The sequence below is a fragment of the Ciconia boyciana genome, chromosome 1 (genome assembly GCF_034638445.1).
Source record: "Ciconia boyciana chromosome 1, ASM3463844v1, whole genome shotgun sequence".
In the NCBI taxonomy this organism is placed as follows: domain Eukaryota; kingdom Metazoa; phylum Chordata; class Aves; order Ciconiiformes; family Ciconiidae; genus Ciconia; species Ciconia boyciana.
In genome coordinates, this window is record NC_132934.1 from 10,709,097 (window position 1) to 10,731,412 (window position 22,316).

Genomic DNA, 22,316 nt, shown 5'->3' on the forward strand with positions numbered 1-22,316 from the left:
AATTGACTGTGAAGAGCTAATCCTACTCCCATGAGGTTAATTGCTGACCCTCATTAACTTCACTGTAAACCATTTTCTTTCCTAAGTGTCACTTAAAGCAGGAAATCAGCAGTTCAGAATTAATATTCTATGTTGAAAGTCACTGACAATTTAGCAGAGATGTTTCTACTGAATTTATATAAAATGTTCAATACATTAACATCCTTTAAATTCTGGCTAGTATTAAGTTTACTGAGTTACCCTAAGCAAAACAGTTATGTTTCAACAAAAATTTCTTACCTTATTGTAAACTTTTATAGATATTTAAAAATAAAACTGGAATATTTTACTTGAAAACTGTTCAAATGGTAACAGAAGCTTGATTAAACATTATAACATACAGTTAAAAGTATATATACGGTATGACGAGTCAAGTATAAAGACAAGTGCAAAGTCCTGCACCTGGGATAACATAACCAAAGAGCCCGGTACAGGCTGGGATTTGTGTGTCTGGGGAGCAGCCTTGCTGAAAGGGAGCTGGGGGTTCTGGTGGACAACAAGCTGAACATGAGTCATCAGTGCACTGCTGCAGCAAGGAAGGCAAACTGGATCCTGGGCTGCATCCACAGGGACATTACTAGCAGAGATAGAGACGTGATCATCCCACTCTACTCAGCACTTGTCAGGCCTCACCTGGAGTACTGTGTCCAGTTCTGGGCCCCACTATTCAAGAAAGATGTAGACAAACTGGATAGGGTCCAAAGGAGGACCACAAAGATGCTCAAAGGGCTGGAGAACCTGCCCTACAGGGAAAGACTGAAGGAGTTAGGTCTTTTCTCCCTGGAGAAGAGAAGGGGGAACTCATCACAGAATTCTAGACTTCTAGTACTTAAAGGGCAGCTACAAAGAAGACAGAGGTGCTCTCTTCACAAGGAGCCACATGGAGAAGACAAGGGGCAACAGGTACAAGTTGCTCCAGGAGATTATAAAGAAATTTTTTACAGTGAGAACAATCAATCACTGAAACAACCTCCTCAGGGATGTGGTGGAGTCTCCACCACTGGAGGTTTTAAAGATGTGCTAGGACAGGATGTTAGATAATCTCATCTATGCTCCCTTTCCCACGAAAGGTTGTACCAGATGATCTTTCAAGGTCCCTTCCAATCTGGGCTGTTCTATGATTCTATAATTGTGTTCTATGAGTTTTTCACATGAAAAGTAGTGGAAAAGCTGGATTGACATGATCAGACTGCCAATTGAATGATTTTCTATGTTTGGGGTTTTTTTTTCCTCAGATCCATTGGCCTAGTACACCTCTGCAGGCAGAAGAATGCATAATTAAAGGAAGAGATGCTGTAAGTATCATTAATTACAAATCAAGTATACTTTAATTATACCAGTGACTGGTCCAAAACAAGGATTCAGGCATCCCTGAACTTCGGAGAGATCAAAGCACAGATATAATTCTAAGTGTTGCAGCTTAAAAACATGTAACTACTGTGAACATACTAAATTATTAGTTTAATTGCTTTTCAAACCAGCTCATAAATGGGCAATAAACACTTTTGATCATCTGAACTTTCTCCTAATTCTTTTTCTGGTGATATCAAAGGACATACCTTAATAATCGTAATTTCCCATTTCTATTTCCCTTTATTTTCATATACATAGGATACCTTCTCTGTTCAAACTTTTTCACATTCTAATTTATCTTTAAAATTCACATTCTCTAGAATACTTTCAAAAAAGCAGTTAAATTATTAGTAGTTATAAAATATACCCTAAACTGTTTTGCCCTACAGGTCTTATGGTATATTAATAAAAATATTCTGTTTTAATGAGCCCCGAAACTGTTCTGTTCTTGTGATCCAATGCTTTGACTGTAATCAGTTCCTGGGGAAAGACCTGAAAGGTCACTGACATACAGCAGCTGATATCATTGGCACCACATGAAGAAAGTTCTTCTGGATGGGAGCTCTAATTTTGCAATGCACCAAGCTCATTATCTGCACCTCATAAACACACAGCAAGTACAACACCTAATAAATTGCACAGCTGAGAGAGCTCACACTGTACCAAAAGATTTGAAAATTATGATAATTTTACAGCAACAGTGACAGGAATGTAGGACATAGAAGGGCACATGCACAGTTTTCCCACACAAACACAGCAAACAGGCAGCCTTGGTGATAACAACATATTCCCAGTGAAGATGAGGAAGCTATAAAGATTTCTGCTGAAGTGCAAGCATGAGAACTCTCCACTTCAAGGGAATCGGTGAACGAGACTGGAAAATAATAGTAGTAATAAAAACCAACATGATACTTTACTCCTTACACTCACCTGGCATAGAACTGATCCTTTTTGAGGTAGCTTAAAAGTTCATTGCATTTTTCTGGATGCTTTTGTACCTTTGAGAATTTCAGGTGGCTTTGGTGGAAAACGGTGTTTTTCTACATTATCCAAACTTCATGGTCATATTAAATGAATCCAAAACCGAAATTCTTTGAGCTTTATTTAATACTACTTCTCAGCATAGGCTTTTATTACAGTTAAAGCTCTATCATCTTTCCTTCACCACTGCATGATGGGATTGATTTTCTGACACTTTGACAAAATTATTTGGGATAAATAAATAGAGAAACAGGTACTGTTGTTCCAATGCAATGTAAAGGTATCCCCCTCAGGCTCATGAGATTCCCTAAAATTAAAAATCTTTTACAATCCAGCCTGTTATTGTCTTCAAATTTGCATTGTAATGAATGTGATCATTGAAATAACTTCATATGTTTCTCACATCTCTCTGTGCTGTGAAAGTTAGGTGTCTCTATTTTTTAAAAGAAAACCACAGAATTTTTAAATAAACACAAGACTCCAGAGTCTTTAAGAAAAAGATGTTAAAATTGTAAAAGCTGGAAATATTGTAATACCAAACAATATTCTGATCCTCATATGAGACCTAATTATGTGTGGCACTATGTGAATGAGTGAGACTAATTAATGCCAGGGAAACCTTAGTAATTTTCATTACCATGCTCAGTATTCAGTAAGTTAAACTGCTCAACTTGAAAGGAATCTAAATTAGAATCAAAAACTTTCCTATTACTTTTCTTTTCACCTTCATTTTTTTGTAGCCAGAAACCAATATTGGCTTAATGGCATTATGTCTTAAAATCAACTCTTTGCCATTTCTAAGTTCTGAATGTTATTTTTCACACTGTAAAGTCAGAAAAAAATCATTCATCAGTGCTCTTTCAAAGCTTTTTGCTTATTTCCATGCTTTTTCTTTCTTTATTTTCCTTTGCAAAAGACCTGTTACTCAGTGCATAATTAATATTTAATAGAACTGAAAATGTTGTAATAAACCAACTCAGTGTTGAGGTACTTCATGTGTTCTCTGCTACCTCTTTCTATATAAAAGAACAGGCCACTTTTACAAGCTCTTACAACCTTTAACAGTTATCAGTTCATCTTGTAGCAGTAAAACTGCAAGTATTGTAGTCATAAACACAGAGAGCTTGTAATAGACTTAATAGGACAGTTAGAAAAACCTTGTCTTAACAACATGTGCATCATCTTAAATTCAGGCCATACTTTTCTGATCCAGATCAAGCCAAGGAATAAAATCCTTCTGCTCTTATCCTGTGTGCCAGGAAACACACCTGTTGGCCTGTGGTGTGAGAGCTTTTGATCCTTTCAATTATTTTATGAAAATTGGAAATCATTCAGATATAGAAATCAAATTCTGTAGTGATGAGTAATTCCTTCACACTGAGAAGTTTCAAATGAATAAAATTCCACAGATCTATTAATATGTCTATGGAGTGTCCTAAAGAAAACTACAACATTTAATTAATTAATATAGTAGGAAGAAAACTTATTTTAATATTCCCTTGGCTGATGCATCTCTTCCTTGTTATGTGTACAGGATATTATCAGTGGGGTCAGGAGCAATGCCTAGTTGCCTGACACTTCCCAGAATAGCACTTTTTTTCATTTGTTTATAAATGATAAATCTAGCCATTTAGAATTACTTTTTTCTATATTTGGTATCTGCCTCATCCTGTTTTTTCTGCAGAAAATTTCAGGCATTTCTATGAAGGCGCACAGGAGAAAAAAATGTGTAATTTTTGCCCATTTAAAAAAAAATCCTAAGATCTCTCGTCCTCTATGGTGCTTTTGAGACAAAGATCAAGAGCTGCGGACATATGTGGATAAAAAAGGAAACCATGGAGTAAAGACCAGACCACCATTGAGAGAGAGCAGAGGGGATAAGTCAGGAAGGTCATACTTGGAGGGGAGGGAGAATGAGGAACAACATCAGTGCCCAGTAAAGCATCTATTTAAAAACTGCAAAGCATCATAGAATTCCTGTGTATTACCATTCTGCTACCACCAGTCAGCAAATGTTTGTGAAATGCACATACAAAGTGGGCACCTCTGTCTTTGAGCATTGATCCATGTATAGAGGATCACATCCTACTAATCTCAACTCATTCTTCTCTCAATTTGTCTGCCAATTCAAGTAGCAGGTTTCTTTCAGTGGGTCTGAAAAATTTTGTCCAGGTGAGAGACCATGTGGATGCCATGTAAAGGAAGACCTTTATTTTTTTTTAGTTTCCTTTTTAAAAAAGTAACACATTAGTTAAAATTCCAAAAGTAAGATATTGCAAGATTGATTTGTCCTTTGCATATATATAATATTTAATTGCACAACACATTACCTGCCTGGGTAGGTTACCTGCTTCTTTCAATTACCATGATATATCTTCAAGGTGAATGGTTAAGGAGAATCTTGTAGCAAAGGAGAATTTTTCCTTATGATCCTTATTTATTTGTTGGAGCAGTTGGAAGACTTACACTGCATGACACAAGGGTCTGAAGAAAGAAGAAAGTTTCTTAGTTTTGAACCCAATGTGGATTTGCAAGAGCTGAATTCTGCCCATGGCCCTGCCACAGATTCATCCTCTGTGACATTAAGTTCTTGCAGGTGGTCAATAAGACCCAGGATTATTCTCATATAAATATAGCAGTCCGAAAACTGGAGTAGTCATCAGTGAAGGACAGCAAGTTTTCAAAAAGAAAATTCCTCCACTCTGTTTTACACATTCATTTTAAGATAGAATTAATTGCCTTTTGGAGAGGTCTGGCCTTCTTCTTCGACTATTGAAAAAGCCTAGGAGAATAGCATAAATTACATGTCTAAACTTTAGAATAGCTAAAGTTAGCTAAGATTAATCTCGTTATAATTGTCTCCTTAAACTTGATGTGACTGTCTTAAAACTCAGGGTCTGAGTTGAAGAAATGTTGAGGAATGAATGGAAATGAACAGAAATTTTGGTCCAAACACAGAAATTATTGCAAAATGTTAAATACTCTGTAAAACCAAGTCCCAGGAGTCTCAAAATCAATGGATACTTTTATCTCACTGTCTCCATTTCTAATTTAGCACAGGAAGGATAATGACCCCACATCTCAGAGAGATGTTTGAAAAATTTTTAATTGTAATATTTATGAAGCTGCAAATACACTAATGAGTCCCACAGTATTGCCCTGGGGGAAATGAATAATTTCTTCTTCAAAGGAGGGTTTGAACAGTGGGAACAGATAAAGCATGAGGCTATACAATATAAAAAAATATTGATTAGCAATTAATTACACAAGAAATTAATGGTGCAGTGGTCTTATGGAAAAAAAAGTAAGAAAAAAGTGTTATTTTTCTTGAGATAAAGTTTATTTAACTTGAGAGAGCAGCTATTTGCTGACTGTTCACATCTCATGCTCTGAGTCTAATGGCTAGTGCATCTAATAATACTTAGTAAAACAAATATTTAGATTTGCAGAATATCTCTGAGATTAAAGAAGCACAAAAGTGTGTTTTATAACTTAATAACTCCTAACTGGTTAAGCACCTAAAATAAGTTGTGATAAATCAGTGCTCTGAACTTGCTTTTTTCATGTCAAAAGTGTCCATCCATGAATTTGGTAGCACTGAGATACTAGTATGAAGTGGGAGAACTAAGATGTTGTATTTAACAGAAGAGAAAGTTTCAATATGCAGAATGTCACCTAAGGGCACCTGAGATACTAAAAAAGAAATCTTAAAAAAAAAATGCTCATATTTTCCTATGTTTATGTTTTATGTAAACTAGGATGAGTGTGCAAATTACATCCGTGTCCTTCACCGATACAACAGAACACATCTTCTGGCTTGTGGAACAGGAGCTTTCGATCCACTCTGTACTTTTATTAGAGCTGGACATCCATCAGAGGTAAGAACTTTGTTTTACAGTAGTGACTCCTTTAGGCTGGATTCCAGCAAAGCCTCTATGGTTAGAAATAAATATTTAAATTCAAGTGTTCAGAGTTCTCATACAAACCATACAAGAGATATTTTTGCTGATGAAATGTAATGCTGGTCTAAAATTCCGTTTGTGACTAGAGGAACTCACTAATGATTGAAAGTATATTTTGGATAATTACGCAAAGAACTCAAATTAATTTTCATCTTGGACTTTTATTACTAGGTAAGCTGCTAACAGCATTTTTTGCTAAAATTATTAAATATTTTGGGGTTTTTAGCTAAATCTGTGGGATTTTTTAATGAAATTATACACAGTATAAAAACAAATATACATTACTTTGATGGGAGATGGAATACCTTAATCATTTTTTGTTAAATTCAGCTTCTTAATGTTGATCATATCCAACATGTGTGTGTTAGCTCCTTAATGACACTTGTAGCCAAGTGAATTAGTACTTCAGAGAAGATCATTAAGTGCAGCATATAATCAATTTTGTCAACACATTTCTTATGCAAAAGGAGAAATTGTCTGGATTTTTCAGAAATCTGTATCCTTTCTGCCTCAGTTATATTAGATCAGGGTTAAAGAATCAGCGAAAATACCAATCTCTCATTTTAAATTAGTGTATAAGCCTCCTTAGGCATTCAACCTAATCCTGATTATATGCAACCTATGCATTGCTACATGGAGGCCAAAATGCTGACTGGATGATCCTGCTTACATCCTGCTTCCTTGCCAGTCTAAAAAACATATGGAGTTTATGAATATATTTTGAAATTCCTGACATAAAAAAGCCTTTTTGAAGGGCTTTATTTCTACAACTGTTATTAGATTGAATTTGTGGACAAGTTATAAATTACATTACTAGGTCTGGACCTTGGAAGTCCAGACTTAGTGAAAACTGGATACTCAAAGTTATCCCTTATCATAAAGGCGCATGTGGTAACCGCTTTAGGAATCTGACCAGGGATTCTTGGTCACGCACTTTGTGAGGTGGGACTTAATAGATGGAGATCATCTGTAGCCCAAAGGTAAGATCGGCTTTTACTGGCAAATGTCAGGAAAGATGCCGGACAACGGTCTTGCTTAGTTGGTTCATATTTAGTGATGTCTCCTGGTAAAGCTGAGCGTTTGTCATGGAGCTGATGCTAAAGCACCATCCAAGAGAATTCTTGCTTCCCCCTATGGTCAGGAGTGGAATTTTCAAGCTGATTGCAATTACATAAGTCCACATTGGAGGCAGGTTCAATTTTGTGGATATTCTTTATAAAATAATACAGAGTGAACCATAAAGACCAACCTTACTGATGACCATGAGAAAAATTAAAGCTTCAAAATAGATAGTCACAAGTGCTTTTCTTTCAATTTCCAGATATTTCGAAATATTTGCCAAAAACTTTAAGCTACATTATAAATAGTCAGTTGATGTGTGTGTATACATATAGAAAAGAAAACACAAAAGTGTTGTGTTTAATGTTTTATGCAACTGAACTTGGATAAATTGAAAAAACTCTCCTATATCCTAGAAAATTAAAGCTAAATTTTGAATTATGTTTGAAATTTTTTTCTCACTTATTCCACATCAGAATTACTCAGTTTATCAGTTTATAAATAATGTGTTTCTCCTAATTCTTTTTCTCACAAATTTCAGTTTAAGCTCTCCAAATCAAACTGGTTTTATTCTGTCTCTTACATCACTTTAATTGCTGTACTCCACATTTAACTGACAGTTTTGGACCTAATGATTTAAAGCAGCTACAATTCAGACTTGTCCCATACCTACAGTATTGTTTACTGGTCTATTGATCAGAACAACAGGAAAACAGAGGGCAGGGGCTGGAGCGGATTTAAAATAAGCACTTGGCTCAAATAAATATTAATTGCAGATAATTTTTTTTTTAAAGTGTACTCATATAAATCAATTAAGTTATTTACTTTAGTAAAAATTTTTGACTAAGCTTTTCTGAGTAAAGGTGCATCCCTTTGACAAACCAAACTAGAACCACATCACCAGAAACAATCTCCAAGGATCCAATCCATGCTGTGCACCTTCAACTGCTGTTAAAATCAGAAGCATCTCAGAAGTTAAGACCCCAGAACAGCACTTACATTTGAAGTTATGTGAATTGCAGAAACACATTGTCTTCTAAAATTGAGGAAGGAACTAAATAATAAGCAATTTTAAAATAAGGCAATTTTGCCTGTCTTCTTTGCTCCTCTCATGAACCTCCTGTCAGGCTTCCTGGTACAGTTTAAAGGAAGCAATGCCTGTATATTTAGGAACACTATTTAAGAAAGCATAAGCAATAGTCTAATAAAAATAGAAACCAAACAAACAAAAAATGAGAAACAAGACTTGTATATAAGAATGTGTGGCCCATGATCCTCCCCTTATGTATTCTAAATCACTGTCCTTCCTTCCCTTCTTTTTGTTTATTATTCTCCCTTGTTAAACTGAAGTTCTAAAATTTTACCCACACTGAAGTCATGGGAAAATTACCATTTTTCTGTTTGTGTAGACCAACAGGAAATATATTTGCTACTCTAATAAGTATCTATATTTTTTTCCATTATCTGAAAAGCTGACCATCAGGATTAAAAAAAAACAGGTGCCATGTGTATGGTAGGTTAAAAATAACACTTGGTATGTGATTGAGTGGGCAAATTGTAATCTTGCTTTCTTTGACTGATAAGGACATCGTGTAACTGCAGGAAGCAAAGGGACAAGATCCTTCCTCTGAAAACTGCAGTTCAGTCTGTTTGCTGATCTCTCTGTTTGGTCAGAGAATCCCGATCCAATGACTTCCGATTAGTCTCCCCATTTCTTCCACTTCAGCTCTCTTGCCTCTTTCTCACTGTCTGACTGTCATGGAAAGGAGAGTAACAAACAAAACAGCCTTAAAAATATAATGATACTATTCCATTTCTAAACAGGAACCAAACCACCTTTCTTAAAAAACTAGTAAAACTCAGACTTTATCTGAAGGGTAAATGCTGGTTTATAATATGCAGTTATATGCAGTTAAATGCAGTTCATAATATGCAGCTGGCTGAAAGGAACATTTTTTAGACATTGTTGACATTGTTTATTAAATATATTGAACTTCCATATAAGTAAAATCTAACTAAGTAGCACAAGGTGTATTTGGGGCTCATATGCATTTGAACAATGACACTTTGCAGACATGTTGAGGTATAAAGGGTGGGAGGTAAAAAGGAAGCCCTTATAGCAGATTTTATGTATCTAGATACCTAGCTAACACAGCATATGAAGCTAGATTCACTCTTCCATATGGAACTATGAATCTGCAGTATCAACACAGAGGAAATATTTGCGCTGTGGTCAGGGACCTTCACCATAAGTTTCAGTGGTCTTCCTGAGCTGATGGCAAAGGGAAGATGCGACCCTCTCAGTAAAAACTGCAGGGTTCTTAAATCACAAATGGTATATAAGTACAAATTAGAGATGTAGGCATTTAAGAACATGATAGAATAGCAGGAATACATTTTCTACAACCTTATCTCTTGCAATTTACTGAGTGGGTCAAAGAGAAAAAATCTGGTGGAACAAAATATCCATCTGAGGCTCTTGTTCTTGGTGCTCACTAGTCCAATGCTGCAGGAAAATTTATTTCGTTGTTGATGCAACAGAAGTTTATATACAGTAATCCATTTCTGAATAGCCATTTGGTAAGAAAATGATGCATTGCAGTTCTTCATTTGAACAGTGAGAGTATCCCAAAGCCATGACCATGATCGTAATCATACTGTATAGCATCCTGATGTAGTATTTAACATGTGTTTGTGAGGTGCAATCCAGCTTATGAAAAGGAGCATTCTGCCTCCTGTATAAAGTCTTACATTCTTATGCAACTACAAATTCATACTTTCTTATCAAAAACAGGTTTGAGCTGTGTCTTGCAGAACACTGAGCTCTTGTCAATAAATAGTGAAGCCAAAAGGAGACTTTGTCTCCAAAAATAGAGAGAATTTATTGCCTCACTGGCGATCATTACTCATTGGAATTTACTGAAAATCAGAACCTTTAAGTTTCTCAAAAAACACAGTAAAAATGTCAATTTGTCTCTCTAGAAAATATTAATCTAACTTACTATGTAGTAATTGAAATGTGCTTTGAAATCTTTCACAATTAAAGTGTACTATGATACATTATATATGTTTAAATGCTTCTTTCATGCTTTTCATGGTCTATAGAAATTTCATGATACTGTTTGTTTTGTCTTAATATAAATAATTATATTTGAATATGTTGATCATATAAACCAACAAGCAATAAATATTGGATTTATTGAATTCTACCTTAAACTTGTGTTGTACCACCAGAGTCTAACCAAATATATTTTTCTAAATCAAATTATTTATAAATTCTGTGATACACTAAATATACATTTGAAAGGTTAAATATATAACGGCTTAATGCAGTCATTCTATTGTAATATTGGTTTAATTGATATTGTTTTGGAATTCCAGGCTGTTCACTTTAGTTAAGCTGTTGCCAGATATTACCTTTCTAAAAATATACAATTATAGTCACTGACAGCAACATGCAGCTTTTTATCTTTTTCTCTCTTTCTAATTACTTTGACTCTGATGAATGCTGGTTTCCCAAATTTAAACATTTTAGCAAATTACCCAACATTTTTCTGCCATTTAGCAATAAATTACTAACAGGGAAAAATAGGAGTGCTGATTTTGCAGACAGAACAACTATTGGTGTTTGCAAAAGACCATATTACAAAATCTTGTCCAAAAAAACATAAGCAAGTTAATTGCCAGCCAGTGAGTTCATTATCACTGACTTCATGAAATGCTTCCAAATGTCAAAAATCTATACAGGTCAGAAAAGGCTGGGTTTCTCCAGCTTCTATTTGTTTATCATCCAGCAATGAAGGAGAGTTCATTTCATTAAAATCAACATTTTTTTTCTGAAGAAAGCAAGAGTCAGAGACCCTCCACCCCAAATTTCCCATGATGAATTGAATATGCATCCTTCCCATGTGCTCTGTGAGAAAAAATCTGAGATGCGTCTTCAAACCAAATATAGAAGATGAAGAAAAGTGCAGAGAAAAAAATTTACTCTGCTTCCATTCTCACCAAATCGACATTTGTCACTCCTGTTGCCTTGATGCCAACAAGGAGGGGTGGGGGGGTGGGGAGGGAGCATCTGCATCCAGTCTCTTCCTTTTGCATTTATATAAATGTCTCAGTTTTGGTAGTAGAAGACGAGTACCGGAAGAAGTGCTTTCTGTCTCAGTCTATGTTTTTCCACATCTAGCTTCTAGTAAAACAGTACTCCACTACTGTTCTATAGAGATCAAAATATCCTAGGTGAATTATGATGAACTTTAGACAAATCAGATGAGCTATCTGCAGTCAGGCAATGATTTTATCTTAATGAGTTACCTATTCAGCAGTGACAGGTTTTAGGGGTGCTCCAGGGACCTTCCAGTGATCCAAACTGCCTTGTTAACTAACTCATAAAGCACCTTTAAAAATTCCAGATGGAAAAAATTCCAAATACGGCTAAAGAGATTGCTCTGCCTCCATAGGACCTGCAAAATGAATGGAAAGTCCAAAAGAAAACAATGTGCAGAAATAATATCCTAAGTTTTTGCAAACTATATGGTGGCAAGATAGACCTGATTTCCTGGAGAGGAAGGCATCTGTGCATGACAAATCCTGTTGAGGGAATGAAAGTTGTGGGAAGAATTTTTCTTCCAGAACACGCTGTAAATTTTTAATATGTACATTGAGCTGGCAGAGTACCATTTTCAATGGCTAAAACTGCCTACAGCTGTATTTCTCCACCTCAGAAAGCTGGTGGACTAAGTCACCCTTTCCACAATATGCACTGGTAGTTTCTGGGAGTCTCTCCTAGGTGTTCCCAATCTGATGTATTCCTTATTATGCTGTTTCCTCTTCAATTAGCCAGATGAGATTCTGCTTATCAGGGAAGTACAGCTCTCAAGTCTAAGTCTTTAAGGTCTGTTAGAAAGGAATTGCCTTTAGTGAATCAGCAGGTGTATTTGCTTGGAGGACAGTTCAGTCAAGTTCCAATTTCTTATTTCTAATTCATTGGATGTGGGAAGGGGCACTTCTTTTTCTACATATTCTGTGATTCAAAGTAAAAACAGGATAAGGTTCAACTGTGCAATAATCTTTCCATTTGCCTCTCTACCCCAAACAAATGTAGGCAACATGAACTCCTCAGCTCTTGCTTTAACAAATTGAAGTGAATTGACATGGCAGTTAAGAGAGAATGCTCCAGTCATATCTCAGTTTAATTTTTACATGACATAATTTTTCTGCTCTTGACGAGCATTTGGTAATGTCATCATTCTTTCAGCTTTGCTAAGTAACAAAATTGTACACATATTTATATCTATTATTTTAGGATAATGTTTCTGACGTATTTTTATAATCAAAACAAACAATGATCTGCCCAGTTACTCCCTCTCCATGCTTTTTCTTATTACCTCATCTCCGTTCTCAGTTTGCAGATGATTAAGAAGGAGAAACATCTGGTTTCACTGACCAAACAGAAGTGGGTGTTGGTCTGTCCTTCATTAGAATGTGTGACAAATTCTTGCCCTGAAAATATTTGCTCAGAGACACAGTGTCCCTCTGCATGGATAAAAAGCCACCAGCTAGAATGCCATCCACTAAATCTTAGCAGGTTTTTCAGCTCACTCTGTTTATGGAATTGAATCTGCAATCCTAAATAGTATGAAATTGCTTATTTATTGCAGTCCTCTGCATCTATAGTTCATGTGAAACTAGTCATTAAGCTGGGTAATGTTTAAACCAATATCAAGTGTTCATATATATGAAGTGCTCCAAGTAAGCAACACCAGTCATAGAATTTTTTACCAGATGGGTTCATTACTTCATCCAGTCTGAATGCCTGCATCACAGGCTGTCAAATTGCACCAAAACATCAAAAAGCCCCAAATTTCAGTTATGTTAAAGCATTTCTGGTTTTGGAAGTTAAATATGCATGCATTTCAAAAGAGATTAAAACGGTACCTAAACTCATATTAGGCAGGAAATTAATTAGGTGAACATTACCCTTACGCTCACGGCTTAAAACAAAGGTTTTAAGTAGAAGGGAATGCTGCAAATGGAAAAAGAAAAAGCTGAAGACCCACATCAACCCTAACCTGAGGAAGTATTTCTTACTGAACCCATGGCTTATCTATGTAGTCCTAAGAAAATGGGAAAGTACTAGCCAAGCAACACATGAAAAACATTTTCTGCACAAGCTCAGATAACAACCCAACCTCCACAACTGGCCAGTCTCTGAACCTTCCAAAAAAAAGACAAACATCCTCTTGTGAAACAGGGTGAAAAAGTTCCTTCCAAACCAATGCATATGGTTATGTGAGAAATTAAAGTTTATGAGTTTTGGCTATAATAATTACCTTAATGAACAGCTGTATATGTGAAGTTCAGTAAGGATAATGAAGAAAGGGCAATTCTGTTCTTCCCATGCTTTGCCAGGAAAGGGATAATGGGTATTGCATAAATAGAAACAAAGGCCAGGAGGGACCATCAGAACATTTTATGTGGTCAGTCACACACTGCATAGATAATTTCTCCCAGGTGTTGAATTAAAACATTTTCAGGAAAATATGTATTGTCATTTCAAATAATCCAGATAATGGTAACTCCACTATTTCTCTGGTAAGCTGTCCTAATATTTAATTTATTTCAATGTTAGGAAATAGCCACTTACTCAAGGTTAAAGTTATCTAACTTCAACTTCCTGTCATTTAAACTTGATATGCCTTTCTTAGCAAAGTTGAAAAGTCTCCCACTATCTTTTCCACATCTTTTCCACATGTAAGTACCTATGCACAAAGATCAAGCCACCTCTTCACTTTTTTTGATAAGCTGAATAAATATAGCTCCTTAAACCTCCTGTCACAAGGATTCCTTAATCATATTTGTGTCCTTCCTGTGACCCCTCTGCAGTATTTTCACATGTTCTGGAAGTGTAGACACTAGAACCAGACTTGCTATTCGATGGTGTGTATACAGACAAGGTCACTACCCTACTTCTGTTTGAGATTCCTCTTTTCATAGACTTAAGTGCTGAGTTCTTGGCACAGCATCACATTAAGAAATCTCTTTTTAGCATTTTGCACTTGACCCAAAGTTCTTCTCTGCAGCCCAAAGTTATCCCAGTTTACACACTTAGTTGAGGCACCTAATTAGCAGTCTCATATGACAAAGTCAATGAAGAGATTTCTAGAGATGCCTGTCACTGTCAGCCATAACAAGGCACCTGGTATGTCAAAGATCCTAAATGAGGCACCTCAGTCTAATGTATGAAAGTAGACCGGACGAGGATCTGAACCTCCACCTTCTAGGGCATTTTGATGTACTTCAGATATAAACTGTGCTTCTTATTCCCAGATAGACCACTTTGGATACGGTTGTATTAAAATCTACTTTGTTAACTTCTGACCTTTAACACAGTACTGAGAGCATTCCATAACCTGAATGCACCCAGAGCTCTCATTAACCTTTTCTCTTCATTATTCATGCCCCCTCCCCACACTCTTTCAGTAAACTTTACTAGGAAAGAAATCATATGATTTTTTAAATCACTGCTAAACTGAAAAATCTTCTTTCTATCAGGAACAAAATTTAGGGAAACCTTCAGTAAAGGAGGATTCATCAATGCTTACCTAATAACAACTATACTTTGATATTGCACATTGTTTCATCAAATAGCTATGTACTAAGTGAAATGCCCTGGAGAAAGCCAAGTATTCTGTATCAGCACAGTTGTTCTTATCAGTCAGTCTTACACATTGTAACAGACAACAGGTTTGTTTGACAGTACTCTCCATCCATAAAATGAGGTGAATGACATTCATTACCTTTGAATACTGTCTAAATATGGTCATACATGAAGTTTAAGTTCAATTTGGCAGATTAGTAGAGAATGTGAATTGATCAGCCATATGAAATGAATTTTCTGTCGTATTAAACCTGCCCTTTGCAAGATTAAAGACAGATGGTCAGGAGAGAATGAATCAATACAGAGAGATAATACTATTATCCTGAAGAGAAAGAAATACTCCACCTGTGTGGTAATTTGATGGGGGTAGGTTAAATATTCCAGCTCTTATCATAATGATTTTTAGATTCTGCCACCTTTATTTATAAGAGAAAGTATTTTTCTAAGTGAGGGCACCTGGTGAAGTCTATGGCATTGTTTGAGGTGTGGAGGTACTGCTCAATCAGATGTTAGTCATCATAATTAAAACCAGCAAAAACTGAACAATGACAGGGTTTAGTTAATATTTTTGCAGGTTTATAAAATGCACCCTTAATATTCCATAATTCTTCTATAATTTATGACTGATAATTATTCTTATTTGACTGAGATCTATCCAAGAAAATTATTCCAGATTAAAATGTGAACTAAAAAGAAATATTACTTGCAGTTCATATGTGTCATCAAGAGGCAGTGGATCCACTCCTCTGCCCTTCCTTCCAGAATGGCCCACTTTGGCACGCCCTGTTGAAGCTCTGCAAAAGGACTGTTGGCTATCTAAGGCTCCACAATACGGAGATAGACAGAATTTCCTCAGGGTATCTGTTTTCCTTCTGAAATCCATTTTCTGTGGAACGTACCTGTTGTCCTCTCCATGCCCAATGCATCTGTTGCTCCATCCATCACCAAAACCTAGACTGTAGGCTCAAACCATAGACCTGTATCCTTCCTTTTTTTATTTTTATTTCATGACCTTTGTCCCCAGTTGTTATGATAGCAATCATTAGATGAGAGGACTTTTATTTGGTATTTGCTCTGATGTGACCCTCACAATCTCAACACAAGTTTTACTGTCAAAATCAAGGAAAAAGAAAAGTCTTGACTAGCGAGGCTCTGTGTAAAGACTGTGCACTTCCCCACAGAAATCCCTTCAGTTTTGTATAACAATTTTGTACTATCTTTAGCTCCTCTTTCACCTGGTCATAAGACTGTATGTCCATATACACCTATTCAAACCTTTTAATTCTAGAGACCCCTTATGCGGTGCCTGGAACTTTCATATATACTAACTGTCACATTAGTGCAATATAATCATAACTTACTTTGCTAAAGCTCCTATTCTATGCCATAGGACCCTAATGAGTTTATGTGTCCAGCTAAGTTCATACAAAGGTGTGTCTCCTAAAATTCTGACCAAGTCAATCACTTCTGCTTAAACACTCTGACCTGCTAAGGATAAATTCCTGTGATTTCTATATGCAGGCTTGGGTTTTTTTTTTTCTATTGCCAGAGTATTTCACATGCATTAAATCAGGGAAAGATATTATTTTTGTCACTTTAGGCCAGATATTTTGACACAAGTCACAAATTGCTAATCTTTTAGCAAGCCCAGACAGCAGTCTGACATAGCTCCAGATTTTAAACATGTTTTCACATTGGAGCCCAACATGTCTTAATCATTTAACTGTGGAATAAAATGCATAGACTTGAAAAATACATCTGAATTTTTAGGGAGGATTTAATGTCCGTAATATTTTATGCAGTCTCATCCCATAGGACAATTGATCTTTTCAGTATGTCACTGGATAGCAAAGAGGATTGAAAACAGATCCTCAGAAGAAATACTGCCTCCCAAATAGTCTTAATTATGTCAAATAGCAAAGAACTGACTATTTCAGCCAGTTCTCTAAGGACTCTATTCCTAATATTGTATCCCCATTTGGCTCGGAAAATAAAGCTGAGTGAACATGGAAGGTGTAATTTTCAAAGTTACTAATCCTCTGACAACAAGCAGAGCAATTTTTTCCTAGTGCTTAGATCCTTTTGAAAATTAGTATTTGGATATTTTTAAGAAGATATTACATCATGAAATGAAAGGTTCTTTCACTGTTGGAACATCACAGTTTTACTCACCCACATAGCTGCACGCCTCTGCTATGCTGACTTAAATAGGCTAGTAGGTTGCAACAGGAGCTTATTAAAGTATTTGGAGCACAGGTTCCTTTATATAAACTCCATGGTATTGATTCATTTTCTATTGGTTTTAGATTTTTAATTTCTTGAATGAGTTAGTTGGATTTATATCAATTAGGCACCTACCTAATATTTGGGGCTATAGTTATCAGATACTGCTAATACACATTTTTCTTAGCACCAAAATTTAGTCTGCTTAAATACAAAAAGCTATCTGATGTGAGATGTCTTTTCAGGCCTGACCCAGTATGTTATTTTCTGTTGTTATGCAAAGATAAAGTATTCTACTGTATATCTCTTTTACCACATGTCTTCCTGATGAGGCAAGTGTACAGATTAAGACAGGTCATGGAGTTGAGAGTTCATTTTAGAGACTTATATTTGAATTATATTTTCTGCTGATTTACAGACATGTTCTGTAATTTTTCAGATTTTTTTTTTAATGGGGAAGTCAAGGTTCATCCTTCCTAAAAGAAGCCTCTGCATAATGTATTCAGTGTGTCTTTCTATGTCAAAATAAAAAAGTAAGGATAAGTGAGTATACAAGAAAAAAGAAAAGAAGTGAAAAAAATGTTTTGAGAATATACTGAACAAAAGAATATTTGCAAAAAAGTGTCATGTGAATTTATACTAAAAACATTATAGTGCAAAAGAGAATGGAAATCAAGATGAGGTTTATTCTGTGCATTGCACTTTCTATTGTGGTCACAAAATTTATCTGGATTCACTCAGTATTCAATTTCTCACATGAGAAAAAAAATCCAGTTACACCAGTGAAATGCTCTACAAATCTTATATATGATTCATTTTGGAATAAGTTCTTTGGTTCCTCATGTGAGGCTGGTGAGTGCACATGGATACATATGGATGTGCAAAATGCCATCCATGCACTTTAAAGGTGCAGTGTTAAGATTAAACCAGACTTAAAAATTATGTGAATAAATGGGAAAGTACATATGGGCAACAAAGGTTTTCTTTGTTTAGAAATAGCACACCTGCTATGTTACATATTTTTGAATTTTATTTTCTACAGAATAAAGTCTGTTATTGTCTTGGAGATTTCATAAGTTACATTCATTTCCATGGCACTAAAGACTGTTGATAAAGCTGCAACGGTGTCCCACTGTGTATCTACCTTGGTGAATTTTTTAAACCACAGTTTTTACCATGTGTTACTTTATTGTTTTGTTACTTTGGTTTTAAGACAGTATTAGAAAAAAAAAAAAGGAGTACATGGAACCAGTGAATCCAAGAACAATATTCCCTATTTTGGGATAAGGGTGTCAGTGTCATTCTCATAAAGAACAAGGGCAAAATTGCAATGGACTTCAATGGAAGTGCTCTGTGAGAGGATGTAACCCTGCAAGTGAAAATTAACCTCACAGCTTTTGTACAGAGGTTCGAGGAAAGCTTCTGAACATGCTGTCTTCAGAGTAGGGATGTGAACATCCCCTTGGCAACCCTCTCCCTCCCACATCCTCTCTATTTGCAGCTCTCCCTCTTGCTCTGGGCTTCAGTCTCCAACTCTGATGACCCTTGTTGAAAACCCACTTTACCAGGTCACTCTGTCAGACAGACGGTGCATTAGGAAGTCCTTTCCCTGTGGAGTCAGTGTGTCCTAATATATCCTCATCCCTTCCCAACAGTCTTCTTCCCCAAACAGGGCACTATGATCAAATAAGGTGAATCTTTGATGTTTACACTCCCTTTTTTGATGCTTTAGGAATTACTTGAACAGAAAAAAGAGTGCATCATACGGCATTAGAACCACATGGCTTTATTAAGGTTTTTAAAAGAACTTTTCTCCTAGTTTCGCACAAGCAATGCATGGCTATTTTACGCTTTCCCATTTGAGGTACTTTGCACGTGAACTTTCTTATTCACAGTTCTCTTTAAAAAAGTCTAAAATATATGACCCCTAGTAAATGAAACGCAACAAACAGCTCTTGCATGTAATGTCATTCTTACTCTAAGGTTGAATAACTATGAGATCATTACTGCTAAGGATGAATTTTTTCCAGTGAGCTACAGTAATAATGAGTAGTATAGCCAATGTTAAAAACTATATTCACAAAAATCTGCACAGTCTCTCCCCACAATACTCTACATATGATTTACCATCCTGCAATATATGTAACATGGAATTCTTAAAAAAAAAAACACAAAAAAAAAACCCACAAAAAAAGCCCCCAACCAAAAAAGTACCAACCACAAAAAGACACAGGTCTCCTGGAGAGCAGACCTTGGCTATACTGTTGGAGCATATGCATGCACAGTTAAGAATGTAATTAAAGGTTCTGAAGTGGTTTAAATTTCCTTTTAAAAACTGCCAGTATGATATGTTTTACTTTTTTGTTACCTGGAAAATAATAAAAATTGAAAGTGGAAAAAAAATCCCCTTACAGAAAATCAAATTGTTTTTTCTCATACAAATAATATCACAGGAAAACCCAACCAAAGCCTCTATAATTTTAAGTCCCTGATTTAGTGAAAAGATACAGCCATTGTATTAACATTGAGAATAGGCTTAGGTACTTTGCTGAATAGGAGTGGAAGTAAGCATATGTTTTAAATTAATCACATGCATAAATGCTTTCTTGAATCAGAGCAAAGCAGCACTTGGCATTAGAGAAAGCAATTTTCTGCAACAAAAGTTAAATGCAGTCTTTAAATTTTAATGTCTCTGATTGACCTTTTCTTTCATTATTATTTATAGCCTACATTATTCTTCATTGTCTAAAATTATCAATTCATATCAAGTTAATGGCAAAATGCTTGATGCCCTTGGAAATATCTTCTATTTCTTTTTAAACAACATTATTATTTCAATAATAGTTGAAACTGTATTACATTTCCTGAGTTGTAGGTATCATAAATCAAACCTAGAGCCCCATTTCTTTTCCCAAACTACATGTAGAAATTTGTAATTCCACTCCCAGCCCTCCGTATGTGTTTTTGCATAATTTTTACCCTAACTACTGAAAAGTGCCCGTAAAACAAATTGCAATGTTGAATTGCTGTGTTGGATAATCTGTGAGGAAACTGTCAGTTTTCTTCTGACATTTCTCAAGGGATTCCAATGTCACAAACAGCAAGGAGGGTTAGAATTATGGTATTAGCCTTCAAAGCTGATTATTAATGTGTAACGCTTATTTCATTTAAACTGGCATCCCATGGAAGCTGACACATCTAACACCTGATCTTCAGTTACTTGTCCCAGTGATGGGAATAACTTACTGCAACCATGGAATATTTGGTATGCTGTCCTAAAAGGCAAAGGTGGAAAATCTCTCTTGAAGGAGTCATTGCTTACATTTTCAGTGACTTTTCAGACACTTACATGCATCTGCAAGCATTTATGAGATACACATCCTGCTTTATATCAAAACTGGAGAGATCCACTTAGAAACTTCTCCAAGTTGCGCTGAAATCCAAATTTTTGTCTGCCTTCAGTGTTAGCATTAGATTATATATTTAAACTAAAATTTTTATTCAGAAATTCCAGCTGTTAAAATGTAGATAATGAAAGGATACTATGCATACTGCCTAACATTTTCATGCCATGGTCACATAGTTAGCTGTTTTAAACACATTCATGTCATGAATGTTAAAAGAGATGGGTTTATCTTTACCGTTGATTTCATTCGGATTCTCAGGGGAATGGTTAGCTACATTGGTAGCTTTTTCATTGTGATACTATAATTTGGTGTACAGTGACACAAAATCCTTCCACATCATCTGGAAGACTCCCATACCGGCCTAGTCTCCCTGGTCTGAGCATTAGTGGCATTTAGCAGGAGAAGACCTGAATATGAAGTGTGGTTTATGATGGTGGATCATGGTGATCCCTGGTGGGATCACGTCTTGTTCTACAACACAAAAATTTCACTTTCTGTTCCCTATGTAGGATGAAATATGAGCCATACACTACAAACCACAAAGTATGGATAATACTTCTTCAAGTATTTTTTCAAAATAATTTTGTTTCCACACCTGATCATTTTACCTATTTTTTTTTTGTAATAAGTTTTAAATTTGTTACTTTTTTCTTTAATAGAAAAGTCCCTTTTTATTTTTCTGTGGGGAAAAGTGAACAGAAAGCATTAAGACTAGAAAAATCTATTAAATTTTAACTCTCAGTTTATCTCTCCACTTACTCCTACAACTTTCTCTCTAAAAATCTTTTTTTTTCTTTAACTGATGTATTGACAAATAGTTTAGTTGAGATCCCAGAAGAGAAACTTTTTCATGAGTAACTTTATTTTTAATACCTGATTAGAGAATAAATAACATCAGACAGTCAGATTGTTTAGAAATATTAGATTTTACATCATATTTTTACATTTTTACATCATATTTTATGACAAAGATGACTTCCAGTCCTTTTGTACAGTTTCACAAGGTTTTTCTTTCTCTTCCTGAGTTCTCCTTACTCTTTTTTCTACTGATGACCTAAAATGTTATAGTATTTAGTTTTGAAAAATACCTGGTATGTGATGTTTGAAAAGTATGGAATGGGGCTGAGATTTCCACACACAGGGAAATATTTCTTCATTGTTTGACATTTACCCAACAGCAGAGGGGGAATAGTTACTAATGATGTGCAACTGAAGCTGATACAGCAGAAAATAATATTCCTGCACTACCCATCTCTACCCAGGATGATTATTTTCTGCTGCATCAGCTTTAACATCAGGCACTAATGTGCCAGGGTTAGGTTAACACAGGAGCTTCTGGACAGGTGAGATTCTGAATGCCTTGTTACCTTGTGGGTTTTAGGACACTTACTTAAATTTTGTGTGGTTTTTGCTTGCTATTTTTATATTGGGGTGGTTTGTTCACTTCAAGTAGACATGAAACAGATATCTTATTTTTCCAGAACTGCATTCTGGGTTACATCCCAATTTTTGATCAGAAGTTGCAGAAAAATGGCATATATTATTTAGACAGATGGGAATGTAAGATAGGTACATCAGCTTGCCTGATCTGGGGATTAAGGAGTGAATAATGCTTTGAAGGGCAGGGGCTTG

General features: G+C 35.6%; 1 protein-coding gene across 1 annotated transcript in view; it reads left to right on the forward strand.

Annotated features, from left to right (window-relative positions):
- SEMA3E (semaphorin 3E) overlaps window positions 1-22,316 on the forward strand; it is a 154,683-nt gene that overhangs the window by 84,344 nt on the left and 48,023 nt on the right. Inside the window, exons 3-4 of the mRNA XM_072866597.1 lie at window positions 1,275-1,334; window positions 6,132-6,251. Of these exons, the coding sequence (XP_072722698.1) occupies window positions 1,275-1,334; window positions 6,132-6,251 (180 nt within the window). The remainder of the gene's footprint in view (window positions 1-1,274; window positions 1,335-6,131; window positions 6,252-22,316) is intronic.